We start from the raw sequence: 14,097 nt of genomic DNA, 5'->3' as shown, positions 1-14,097 counted from the left end.
AATGCTCCGACTCTTTTCTTCTTGGCCACATATGCCAATCCTTTTCCCTTTGCTCTTCCTCTTCAGTCTATCTCTATTCACCATCATGCTTCCTTCTAGGTACATCAGAGCAGGTGTTTCACTTGGTAGTTTCAGATGGACCACGTTAAGTAACATTCAAAAAGTCTATGTAGATAACCTACCCCACTATTCTGATGACAAAAAAACAATAGTTACAATCAGATTCTGAGTCTAAATGTTAAGAGACTGTGCCATCTGTTGTAAATTCCTATTACAAAATGTTATGAACGCCTCAACTTTCTTACAGAACAATCTTAAAGCCATCCCTTTCTATTGCCAAAAGTTAGACACCTCCTTTTCACAAATCTTAAAATAGCCTTGATATGTAGAGGTCAAGTGCTCCCCCAGGACCTCAGACTATCATCTCCAACTAAAATAGTTCAGAAATAACATATTGTGCTATTGACTCATCGCTGAAGCTTAATTGAAACAACTTTTCTGGTATCTGCATTTTCAAGGTCTCAGGTGACCATGGCTCAGCAGCACCACCTGCCTGCCATAAGTCTGCTACACATTATCATCTTCTGAGAAATGATAAAATACCAAGATGAGCGTATTGGTTTCACAATGCCATTATACAGGTAACTTCAAACCAGGCAGCAATTAGTTTCAAAACAAATCAAAAGCCACTCGACCGGGGCCCATGAGCAAAAATTAACCCATAGTGCCAAACAGCAAACATCTTAATTTCAAAACATGTCAAGTCACTCAACCCGAGTCAAGGATTAAGAGTTACTTAATAAAGTTATAAATAAATTGACCCTTAATTTGAAACGGTTTCAGATTAAAGGGAAATAAACCCTAAATAACTTTTTAACCCAAGAATGTCAGAGGGGGAAAGGGGATAAAGTTATCCATATGGAATCCCATGGACATTTGACAATTTGCAATATTTGTAGAAATGCACACTGAAGAAGCTTGTGACAGGGGACCTGTGTAGCAAACTATATTTATTGTATACAGTAGTAAAAGACAACAAATAATGTACAAATCAGTAGAGAAACATAACATAAGAACTGTGGGTACAGAACAAATATCTCCCCAGCTCAGTGGGTACACCTCCCTCCCTCCCACAATGCAACAAGAATGCATACATCACTTCCAAAATGTCAACACAAACTGGACAACCTCATCACTGCCAGAGAGACATTCTAACAGACAAATTAATATTACAAACCAGATCCGTTGTTGAGAAACAAGTTTATTCTTAAAACAGCCCACAATGTTGTTTTTTTTACTTCTTTCACCAACAAGTATATTGACATACTATACCCATATAGCATGTCAAAAAATCTTTCCCTTATCGTACCCCACCCACCCCTTTTCTACTCAGACAAACGCTTGATCAGCCTGGTAGGTACCCACTAACACCTGAAATCTTAATTTGTTCCACTTACGCTATTCCCACTTAAGTGAAACAAACTAGATTTCACTTAATAAATGAGTCAGGGAGAAGAGGAAGCAATTTACTACTATACAGAGAAAGACACTGCCTCAGTGTTACAATGGCGTGACCTTGCTTTGCTTTCACACTGACCAAAATACATGAAGTTGAGAGCTTGTCTTTGGAGTATTGGTCCAGGCCCAACGACAGTTACATCTAGTGTCCATTCTGAAAGTTCTGTACACAAAGCAATAAGTCCCCTGGGTAATATTACATTTAATAAAAGGAAAAAGGAAAAAAATATAAAATTTGCAGACCTGTTCAGCAAAAGCACCTAAAAATGCAAAGAGAATTAAAATACAAGACAAAAGCACCATGGTCACCGTTCAGAAGTGAACAAACTGCACATGAAATCACATTGAAACGGAAGGATTTCTAATAAGATATAGTTTGGGAAGTGCTTCCGTTTCAAAATATTTCCATGTCAAAACTGACGGTGACCGTGGACCACATGGCAAAGGCCTGCACTTGACCCGCAATGGATGAAAACTGTGATAACCTACAGGATACTATGCTTTCACTATCAAGAGAAGCAGAGGACCCACTGACAAACCCGAACAGCTGTGATGCTGTCATCCAATTGCAACCCAAGATGCTGACAGGAAGTAGTGTCCCGATTGGCCAGCGGAAAGACCTTTGACACGTCCGAAAGTTCAGTCCTGGCTGAGACAGTACATAAACAACTGAGGAGCCCCCACCCCCCACCCCCCTGACACACTGAGGAAAAAAAAAACATGAGACATCATTAAACAGAAAAATAATAATAACAATAACGATAAAGAAGCTCAGAAGAGAAATGGGAGGAGACTGAGAGGGATAGTTGAGGTGGCTGGGGGCATGGTCTGAAGGTGGCCATCACTGAGGTGGGAGGGGCTTAGCAGTACCCGCCTGTCTGCTGCTGGAAAACATCTATGGTGTCTTCGTCCTCCATCTCCAGCTGTTGGGACAGGGGAAAATTCATAACTTAAATACAATCCATCATTCCTTCTTGTCACATACGTGACTTCCCCATACGCTTGCAGGGATTCATCAGTATTCCATAGTGGTGTTTAAATGATAAATATTTCAAAACATGCAGACATCAACAACCCCACAGAAGGGGACAGTACAAGGGAGGTAGAGGAAGGTGTAGTGATGGGATTCAGTCCTGGGTCAACATAAGTGCCATGGGTATCTTAACCACTGCACAATTGTTTGGTACATGACTCATTACATTTCTACGTGACAGATTCAAACTGAGAACACTGAAATTGAAGGTGGCTCTAGCAACGATTGGCCTTGATTCTTTACCTTCCAAGTGAACCTGACTGTGTAAAGCACATCATCTCTTACCTGTGCAGGTGTATCCGTCTCATTAATAGGCTGACCATCGAACCGGAACCTGATCTGCCTTATTGAAAGACCCTAAAGGAAACCGAATAAACATAAAACACTGCAGGTGATGATCTCGTACTTAGTACATAAAGTCCCAAGTAAAGAGCTAAACTGTGCACTAAAAGAGCTGGGATATAAGAGCTGGGATTGAGTTCTTCAGCGTTCACTGCTGATGCCGAGTGACAACTCACCTGTCGTTCACAGTATGCCTTCATTAGTTTGCTGAGAGGTGTGTGCCTTTTGATTTTAAACTGAACCACCGACCCATCCTGACCTGCAACCTTCAGGTTGATGTGGTCGTTCTCGGTTTTCACTCCCTCCTAAGGAAATCAAAACACATCCACAACTGGTCTTAGGTTGCACTGATTGCACGTTTGAGATATTCCACTACGCACAAAATTAACACAAAAGTAAATTACAATGAGATATGAAAACACTGCACCTTCTGGTAGAAAAGTAACTGCACTTGATTATTGGTATATTTGTTAGTGTAACCGTAATATCTGTGTATGCCTTCTTGTATGGTGTATGAACAGGCATTATTATCTCAGTTTATATAAAATACAATGTGATCATTAACCAGGCATGACTGAACTGAACATGATCAATGCAACAAATTCGCTCACATTTGCTAACCTGGTAGCTGGCATGATTAGCAGTGTTGCCATGGCGGCTTATTATAAGCGACTTTGGACTTCTTTTTCTATAAAGTTGCTTGTAGAAATTGGTGGTTGCGGTTTTTTGGGCTCGTTTTTAAAGTGCTTATTTAGGATTGCGTTTATATTTGTTTTGTCTAAACCAGTGGTTCTCAAATATTTTCATGGAAATGTTTTGTTCCCAGGAGAGCATTTTGTGTTAGAATGTTTTTTTTTTTAAATCCACATTTTATTGTAAGTTTTTGAAAACAGCAGATCTGCAAGCTATTATCACATAGCCGATGCATATAAGTTTAACGTGCTCATGTAGTTTCTTCTTTTCAATTTGTTTTCCTAGACATGGTTGCTTATTTCTCACAAAATATGGCAACACTGATGATTAGCTTCCGGCTAACCGGTTAGCTGCACACACACCAGCCTTCAGGAGCTATGCTGATCGTTCCATGGCTGCCGGCTGTTGGTTAACGTTTTACAGTAAGCATTTTTGCCGCTGTTGTTGCACTTAATAAAACACCACCGTCAGCACGACTCTCTTTCTGCGTTTAATTCGTCATCATTCATGTCGGCGTCCCGGTGTCGTTGCGGCATTTACTGCGTTGCGGACATAGCGTGGTCCCAATGTTGCCACAATTTGTGAGTGAAATAAGCAACCAGGTCTAGGAAAACAAGCCCCAAAGAAGCAACTATAGGCCACATGAGCAGTTTATACCTATAATGCATCGGCTATTTGCAAATAGCCATTAGCCAATATACAAGCTCACAACGCATCGCGTTGTGAGCTTGCAGAACTGCCATTTTCAAAAAACTATTGCAATAAAATGTGCAATATTTTTTTTAAACATTCTAACATCACAAATGCTCCCCTGGGCACAAAACATCATGACATATTTAAAAACTACTGGTTTGAATAATAATTAAAACATTTGGAAGCAAGCCTGAATAAGCAAATACACTTTAGAACCAAGTCCAAAAAAACACAAGCACCAATATTTATAAGCAACTTCACAGAAAAAGAAGCCCAAAGTCGCTTATAATAAGCCGACATGGCAACACTGCGTGGTCCCCTTTCCACAAAGAGAAAATCCGCAAATGACAATCATTGCATAATAACTAAGATTCCAGCTTATACGGTTTTTGAGTCGAGTCTATATTGTTGACCGAATCTCTTCTGCATGCTTTTACGCACACGCCCGTATAAGTGGAAATGATGCATAATACAGGCAGTCATTCATTTGCGAAACAAACACTGCGCCGATTCTGAGAAACGTGCAAACCAGGCCATTTTAGATTGCACAGTATCTGAAGAAAGGTTGGCATGAAGCTTTGTTTTTAATCATCACATTAAATGCTGCCGTCCTTCAATCAAGATGTCTTACCTTTGGCTTTTCCTCTGACATTTTGGCTGAATTTATCTGTGTGGTTTAACGGGATGCGATGTTATTCGCCAAAAATATTTATTTTCTGCCGCCTTCTGCCCTCTCTTCTCCTCCAGTGTCGGGAACGCGCGTTCAACTCCTATTGCACTTGGCTGATTGGATCCGGTGAGACCACGTGACCAAGTATTCGCGGGAGCGCGGAAACGGGAGCGCGCACAAATGCAAAACATTCGATCACGCCGATTGGAGAACCCGCCAAGGGGGTCGGGGGAGCTTCCTCTTCCCCTCGACCCTCATACGGCAGTAGTTCTCAAACCTTTTGGTGCCATGGACCACCAAATTGATATTTATTTGGCCGCGGACTCCCATCTGAAAATGTTCTGTGCCAGGGACGGACCCACAAGAGAAGATTTGTGTTAAGAAATTAAAAAATATTTTAAAAATGTCTTTTTTTTTAATGTTTTTTAAAAATGTTCAAAAATAGCAGATGTACAAGCTCGTAGCGTGGCATGAAGTGACGCATTGTGAGCTTGTATCTGCTATTTTTGAATAGCTAAAAAGCATAAAATATGGCCAAGGGGTTAAACATTATTGTGACGCTGTATTAAGAAATTTTACTGGGGACCCCCTGGAACCCCCTCAAGGACCCTGGGACCCACTTAAGAATCAATGCCATAGGGACCTATTTTGTAAACTACCCATAGTCTGTTATGAACCAGAGGAGGAAAAAAAAGCTTTTTTCTAGGGATAATACATTTGTATCCGAGACTTTTAGGCAGCAGACGCTCTTTATCCAGAGCACTTACAATATGCAAAGGTAAACGCATGCATCAAATGCATTATTATGATGCACTTTATAATTTGCCTAGTGTGTTCATTCAATGCCCAGCTATTTTAGGCATGGCATCTGTTGTCCAGGTGGGGGCGCTCCAAAACTGTTGGATTCAAGGGTCTAAATCTAATCCATTATAACTCTATGGTCTAAAATGCTAATCCAGTAGATACACTGACTGGACCCACCCTTACTAATACATCCACACTGACCATTGAAATAAATAAAAAAGTCACATAACACATGTTGCTTTGAAAACATGTTTTTTAATATAACTAGAATTTAACAAAAGCCTACATTGACAGCAAAGACTTAAAGTATTGCTACAGTAGAAAAAAAATAGATGACCTTTGTGTATTAGATTATATTCTACAGATTTAAAGCCAATTTAACCAAACTGCATTTCAACATCTAGCCATTCAAACTACATGAATAGGGGTTTTATCCAGAGTGCATATTGACCTCAAAATAATCATACCAGTTTTTAAGGAAATCCATTTCAATATATTTCAAACAGTAAACATAATTTTGAGTCTCAGCATGAATGAATCCAAGAGGACATGTGAATCTGAAAGGGACCCTACGGTCTTTAATATAGGAGTCGCATGGGTTGTAATTTTGATTCTCTTAAGTCTGAACTGTACATTTTACAGTAAATCTAGGAGTCCGTCCAAGTGGGAATAAATACAATAAAACTGAACATCTACTAAAAAAAAAAGAGAGAGAGAAAGAAAAGCTGGGGCAAGAAACATTTTGTGTAACTTCTCGGCACAACATACAGCCTACTATTAACATATACCAGCATGTCAAAATGTGTAATGAAGATATGCTGTAAAGGTGCTGTAAGTGATATTTGTTTTGTTAAAATAAGTGTTAACTAGTTCTATATTCTAATTATACTGATTGCTATATAGAGTGTTTGTTCAGTAATTTACAGGTGTCTCCATGTCTCTCCACCTCTACAGTAAACAGAAAATACATTTTCAGGTTGGTTACAAATTTCATCCAATCAGGAAAGAGAACCCAACAAAGATAATTTATCAGCTTGTGTTCCAGTTCCAATTTTGTCATCTCATTTATTCTTTTCATCATTTCCAATTTCACTTGTTTATCCTGTATCCTACGTGAGGTCTCTCTCCTGATTGGATGAAATTGGTATCCTGATCTGAAAACCAATTTTCTGTTTACTACAGAGGTGGAGAGATGTGGAGACCCCTGTTATTGAACAAACACTATAGCAACGATTGGTCAAATAAAGAGCTAGTTAACACATCTTTGAAGAAAAACTAATCTTTAAACTAATATTGAAAATATAAACTCATGACAATTTTAAAACTAAAATAATCTTGGTTGGAATTCAACAAAACTCAGTCATTGAACACTGCCGCTACATTCAGACATCCCCCTGTTTTATCCTTCTATCTTATTTACACTTAATACAGAATTCATCATTGGGGGTCAATGCAATAAATACAATGTCACCTTTCCAGAGATTTTATGAAGACATTTTTTGTACTACCATAGCAGGCACAGGTCAGGTTTTCATGTGATAGCAACAGCATCCATTGGGGTGAAGGGTTAAACACCAGGGAAAAGCAGGACGTTCATAGCATGATGTTTAAGTTCACCGATTGCCTCATGAAAATTTGGAGTATGGGTTCGGTCCAGTTAGACCTAGAGAGATAGAACATAATCAGCAGATGTTGTGGTTCAAGGAAGGTCACTGTAACACGTCTTAAGGGGGAAAAATCTGGTCAGGTTCAAAACCTCAATAGAGCAGGAATTGTTTTTGTATCTCTTTCACAATGTACATTTTAAGTCACAAGGCAAAGTCTCTTTGTTTCTCTGAGAGGAATGGGGAAACAGATTGTGTGTGTGTGTGTGTGTGTGTGTGTGTGTGTGTGTGTGTGTGTGTGTGTGTGTGTGTGTGTGTGTGTGTGTGTGTGTGTGTGTGTGTGTGTGAATACTCACCGTATTTCTTTCGTATTTCTTCATGTCTCATATTCATCTCTACCTTCCTATGAAAACAAAACCCCAAAGAAGATTTGAAAACAAATCAATAACTAAAAGACGCTAAAACACTCCTTGAAATCGTTTATGTCACAAACCGGTTTGGGCAGGTTTGTAGTTTGTGACGTGTGTCCCTCACCCCCCATATAATGCTTTTGTGTTGTGCTATGAAGGTAACTGATAGGGAACAGTGAATACAACAGACAATGTAACGGGGGCAGCTGATTCTCTGATAACAGCCACAATGTATATAGAAACTGAGCACACCATGCACACACTAGGTAGGTACAAGACTCAATGAGTTCAACTAAACATGAAACACAAATGCCAAATAGGTCAATAAAATATTATTTACAATGGAAGCATTTAAGTGCAACCAAGGCAGGACACGCATAATAATCAAATTCAAGACAACTTAACAGCTCATTTGTGTAACATTTAACAGTATTTTAATTCAAACTTCAAAATAAAATAAAAATGTTTATTATAGAGAAAATGCATCTGTTATCTGCATTAGGCTGCTTTATAATAGAAGGGCACTCAGTTTCTACTGAGTGGCAGTTCCAGTCCGTAGGGACTTGGCTCGGGAACTGGAAGGTGGCCGGTTCAAAGTCCAGCACGGACCGCAGTATGGAGTGTGACTGGTAGCTGGAGAGGTGCCAGTTCTCTTGGGTACTGCCAAGGTATCCTTTGAACAAGGTATGGTGTCCTTGAACAAGGTATCATTGAACAAGGCACCTTAGTCCACATGAGTCCAGACAGGCTGTAGACTGTACAAGCTACCTCAGTACGTCAAGCCCAATCAACCTCCTATTACCATGTAGGTGGTGACTGCTTAAAAAAAAACTAATTTCAATGCAAGTTTGCACTATTGGTAATGTAAGATAGTAGATAGATACTGTAGTCTATCAGGTCCTGTAAATATGTCAGAATCACTCAAAAGGGTTAACCTGAGAATTAGAGCACCAATACTCAAAAACACACCACTTATGGCCATACAATGACCTAGTGGATGAGGCCCTGGCAGTATCAATCATGCAGTGAGGCAACCCCAGTGTTTAAATTGAACCATTCACCACCAGGCCAGGCCCACAAAGTCAACCTCTCTGGATGGGGATGAAAATCCCCATGGGGATGATCCCTGCCAGCCAATATTTCGCTGGCCAGTAAGGAGGTATCGGAATCATGGACAGGCCTCCCTACCGCACTCTGGCCAGAGTAGGGGGGAATTAGAGCGATAGGAGGAAACGCATACAGGAGAACGTGCTCGTGCACCAATACATCCTCTCCTAGAGCTGACCTACAGTATGAACCTGAATGGTGAAGAACAGAGGGTATTGAGATGTTTCTGTCAACGCAAAGACGTCTACGCTCACATGTCCCAATTTCACCCAAAATGTTCTCCCTCTTTCTTTGCTCTGGAGTGTGAATGCCAACCAAACTCTGTGGCAAGAGGATGAGATGTCCCCTCGAAACTGCTCAGGAAAAGAAGAGAGGGAAGAAATGTCTTGCTCATTCTGACCCGAGAGACTTTCAGGCAGGGTGCTTTTTCTTCCTTGCCGTCCAGGTAGCCGAAGGTGAAGGTTGTGCTGCTTGCGGTGTAGACTTCCTTGTCCACACACTCTTGGGCAAGGGACCACCAGGATACTGAGAGGCGGCTTGCGGTTTGGGGACCTTGGGGATCCTGAAGACTGTTGTTTGGCCTCTTGTAGCCTGAGTGTAGGACAGGCGAGGAGCTGCTGGACCTCGTCTCGGCATGCATAGTTTCAATAATGCTCTGACTGAGAGTGTGTCCCTCTTGTAACTTTTGTTGGAAAGACTGGACTGGAAATGGTCAGCCTTCGATGGCAGGGACAATGACGAAGAAGAGAGAGCGGTATTAGGATGGAGATGAGCTGCCACACCTAACAGGATCGCTCTCGGACGGGTAACCCTGGTGTGCTAGCCGTAGACAAAGCAGCTTTTCAGAAAGGCAGCAGTACAATGGGTAAAGCCATCGGTGGACATCAGTGTCTTGGGCATGTTTCAGTCCCAAACACACGCACAACGCATATTGGGTGAGTATCCCAACTCGACATGCTGTTGCCAGAAGAGTACGCTCGCACCTGTAGTTTTTCAGAGCTTTAGCTGATGGCCAATGCGTGGGTGGCCAGGCCAATATATTGGAAGGAGGGCTTGTCCTCCCCTGACTCGGGTCATTAAGGTCAGCCACTCAGGGCTGGCGTAATGTAATTTCAGCTTCTGCTGAGTACACGCAGGGGGCGTTCCCATAGTGAGACAAAACGAATGCTGAAGGCCAGACCTCACCAATGCAGCTACCGGTAGTCGCAACTCCTTGCAACAAAACAGTTTTAAGGCCAGTTCACACCAATGCAACTCCTTGCAACTGCCATTGGGGATAATGGTTGCAAGTAGTTGCATGTTGCATTGGTGTGAACTGGCCTTAAGAGAGAGAAGTAAAGATAGGCTGTGAGACATTTCTAGTACCCAGTTGTGTTCTTATGTGAACCATAAAGAATAACATGAGTGTGGATTCTTACTGTATGCGAACAACAGTATAAAGAATAACATGAGTGTGCTCACATCCCAATAGGCCCACTAATGATAGCACGCACCTTTCAGCTTGTTTGCTCCTTGTCTTGTTGGCCTGCCTTTCCATCTTGTCGTCAAATCTTTTGGATCTGACACACACACACACACACACACACACACGATAAGTAAATTATTAGCTAACCAGTAGCCTTTGCAGGGGCCACACCAAAGCCAACACAGTTACATACAATATAATATTAAGCATGAAAAACTCTAATCACTAATGTGTGTAAGCACTTAGCATAAACCAACAACAGGATAAAGCAACATGAATAGATGACATAGCGAGAGAGATAGAAATAGGTAGAAATATATATAGTAAAACATAAACACAATTCAAGATGCCTGTACAACAAGAATATAACTACCTGTTTAGATAGAGCCAAAGAAATGGTCTGACTTAAGCTCATATTTCTGACCCTTTAATGTGGGTCATTTCACAATAAGTCAGGTGTGCATGTTCAAATGACCTGAAGAAGATCCACAGCGGATCGAAACGTTGTCAACCTTTTGCTACCACTTTTTAGCCCAGCACCCACACTTCATGTGCGTATAGTTACGTTTCCTTCATTTCACAGTAGACTCATCCATGTCACACTTTAACACTTAGACTCACCCAAAGTTCTCACACTTGCAGCAGCAGAACAAGCAAACGAGAAAGGCAATGATGATGATTCCGCCCACAACAGCCAATGTGATTATCAGTGCCTGGAAGTTCACTGCATAACAAACACACACGGAAACACAAGGAATGTAGTTAATGCCAACTTGTTTGCATGCTAACTTATTATAACGTATTTATCTAAACGTGTTGCCCCTCAGTTTGAGTTGCATAAATAGTGTGTGTGTGTGTGTGTGTGTTTGCTTACTCCAGCAGAGCCCCCAGCGTGCATCGTTCAGTGGACAGAGTGCATGAGGTGGTAGGATGGTCTTCACAGGGTAGGTTACACATGACTTGTGTGTTATGCACCACAAACACTGTAAGGATCCACACAAAACATACACATAGCATGACCAGTCCAGTAGTCAGATAAATCATGACACCCTGAGTAATAAGCAGGGACAGACTGTAAGTATAATGCAATGACACACAAAGACTCGTATTTTACTGACAACAAATCCCACAGTCCCACACTCTCAATGTCTTCCTCTCACCCAGACACAAACAGATAAAAGAATGAGGAAAAGGGGGGGAAAAATAAGGCCAGCAAGGAATTGAGACCAGCTTTACTCTCCAAACCAGTCTAACCGGTAGCTCAACCGGGGAGGAGCCAGATGGCCGCTCCACCTGCAACAATCTCATCCCTCAACAACACTCCGTAAAGACTGTGTATGTCCTTATTCCCCTAAATGTTTAGGTCTGCCCAAAATGACAACACATTTTTTATCCCCAGAACTCACCGACACATTCTTCAGACATTCTTCACAGCTTGTTCCATTATTCTTCTCGCACGCTGTGAGAGGGAGGAGGGTGAGTTAAGAGGTTTATAAAGCTTTGAACAGGGCAACCATAGAAGGGTAAACATGGAGTAACACACAGTGTGAGAGTTCAGTGTGTTTGCTGCTTTGTGTTGGTCAGTGACACTAAAGCAGCTGCGCAAACGCAACAACACTGTCTGACAACATATAAATGGAGACAACACAACTGACTGACAACATGTAAATAGAGACATGTAAACATTAGTTTGTATTGTATTTGACTGGGGATTTAAAGGCCTACTGGTTTGGCCCCATAGGGTGTTTTAACAACAGCCAAACCACCTGGGACATTTACCATGGAAACACATACCACAGTAAACAGGGTATAGATGGAACGGAACCATTATTATCCGCACCATAGTATGCTGTAGACTTACAGGCATCACAGTAACCTTAGTAATTACTGTCAAATGAAATCTCAAATAAAAGCAAAGAGGTCTGGCACAACATATAGGCTTTAAGTCCTATTACTGTGATTTAAGTTGTATGTTTGTCTATCTGTCTTTGTTACACAACAACAAGAACCTGGAGTGTTGAAAAGGGAATGAAAACAGTATCATTGTTCCTGCTGAGAGGTTTCAGTTACACAAAAGCTACTGCATGAAACTCAAAGAAAGAGAGACAACACCCTTAAAAATAAATAAAACTGTTGGATAGCCTTTTTGATAGGTTTACCATGTTAAACTAAAAGGACACAGCGTGTTCCGTTGTTTGTAGAATGTAATTGTTCAAACTGCTGGTCTTGCATCCATATCAAAGGCAGGTTTATATCGGGGAATTCATAACTAGAAAGGCTTCGATAGGCTGATAAATGAACAGGAAGAAAAGTCTCTCGTAGCCCAAGTTAAATGTATCTAGAAAATACACAAAGCAACCAAAGGCAATTATAACAAGAAACAATGTGATCGAATTATGAATTGTTCTTAATCTTTAATGACAAAAGAAAGTGTCACTGATTTCCAATCTCACCGACGCCAGGTGCGGAAGTCTGGGCGAAGACCGTCGACACAACGCAGATAGTGAGAACAAGGACAACACTTCTGACATCCATCATCCTGACTCCTGTCAATCTGTTGTTAATGTTAATACTTAATACACTGAACTGACTGTACTAAAGTACTAAAGTATGTAATGACTTGAGCTTGAAGACAAGGAATTTGCTGCTGCCTCCTAGTTCTGTGCTCCAGTCGGCAAAGACTCGGAGTCGGAAAGTTGTGATGATCGTTCTCTTCTGTTCTGAGCAGGAATGTGACCGATCGCCTCCAGGTTGTGAGACGCTGAGCGCATTGTCGTTACGAACGAAACTGGGGCAGGAAGACGTGTGTGCAGTGGTGGAAAGTAACTAAGTACATGTACTTGAGTAAACTTTGGAGGTACTTTTACTTTCCTGGATATTTCCAATTTTCGATACTTTTACTTCTACTCCACTATACATCCCAGAGACTACTTTTTATCCACTACAATTTCCAAAACGAGTTACTTTGTAGTTTTGGATAAATCTTACAAAACATACATTAACCTACTTTCAGCCATACACATTTCGGCTATTATAGCCGGTCTACAAGCTCACAAGGCGTCGCTTAATTGCGACCGTTGTGAGCTTGTAGATCTGCTTTTTTTCAAAAGATTTTCATTCATTTTTAGAACTTGAAATGGCATAATGAGTACTTTTACTTTTGGTACTTTAAGTATATTTTGATGCCAATACTTTTGTACTTGTACAAAAGTTGTACATTTTGAATTCCGGACTTTTACTTGTAACAGAGTATTTCTATAATGTAGTATTGCTACTTTTACTTGTGTGTGCAGCTTGCATGCATGCATGCATGCATGCAAGCAAGCTGCACACACAAGTACACAAGTACAGTGCACACATGCTCATGTGTGTGTGTGTGTGTGTGTGTGTGTGTGTGTGTGTGTGTGTGTGTGTGTGTGCACGTGTGTGCGTGCGTGCGTGCGTGTGTGCGTGTGTGTGTGTGTGTGTGTGTGAACTATGAACTAAAACAAAAATAGTGGACAATAATCAATAATTTATTAAAGCATATTTTTTTGTAAAGCCAGTTACAAATAAAAAAAACAACAACAAACATATCTCTCTCTTTCTCTTTTTTTCATATAAACAAGCACAATGTTTTACTATAATGATGATAATAAGCATAACATAAGAGAAGGCCCCACTCTGGCCGCCTGCGGCTGATTTAAGGACCCTTTATTGTATTGAAGTTGCCCATAGATACAAATTTGGGATTGATAGGTCTTCAACAGCTCTATATT

General features: G+C 40.9%; 2 protein-coding genes across 2 annotated transcripts; both read right to left on the bottom strand.

The window, feature by feature from the left end:
* Positions 1-990: 990 nt before the first annotated feature.
* On the bottom strand, positions 991-5,047 carry sumo3a (small ubiquitin like modifier 3a). The gene is made up of 4 exons (XM_084044279.1): positions 4,911-5,047; positions 3,070-3,198; positions 2,837-2,908; positions 991-2,441 (listed from the first exon to the last, which is right to left on the bottom strand). Exons 1-4 carry the CDS (start codon positions 4,929-4,931, stop codon positions 2,379-2,381), a joined length of 285 nt encoding a protein of 94 aa, XP_083900405.1. The 5' UTR covers positions 4,932-5,047; the 3' UTR covers positions 991-2,378.
* Positions 5,048-5,988: 941 nt separating this feature from the next.
* On the bottom strand, positions 5,989-13,084 carry pttg1ipa (PTTG1 interacting protein a). The gene is made up of 7 exons (XM_084044875.1): positions 12,793-13,084; positions 11,746-11,798; positions 11,214-11,322; positions 10,961-11,063; positions 10,368-10,433; positions 7,714-7,760; positions 5,989-7,416 (listed from the first exon to the last, which is right to left on the bottom strand). The coding sequence occupies exons 1-7, from the start codon at positions 12,875-12,877 to the stop codon at positions 7,379-7,381; spliced, it is 501 nt and encodes a 166-aa protein (XP_083901001.1). The 5' UTR covers positions 12,878-13,084; the 3' UTR covers positions 5,989-7,378.
* Positions 13,085-14,097: the final 1,013 nt, after the last annotated feature.

This window comes from Gymnoscopelus microlampas, assembly GCF_963454915.1.
Source record: "Gymnoscopelus microlampas genome assembly, chromosome: 20".
NCBI classification, from domain to species: Eukaryota; Metazoa; Chordata; class Actinopteri; order Myctophiformes; family Myctophidae; genus Gymnoscopelus; species Gymnoscopelus microlampas.
The sequence above is the reverse complement of the archived record's forward strand: the minus strand, read 5'-3'. Positions and strand labels throughout refer to the sequence as shown.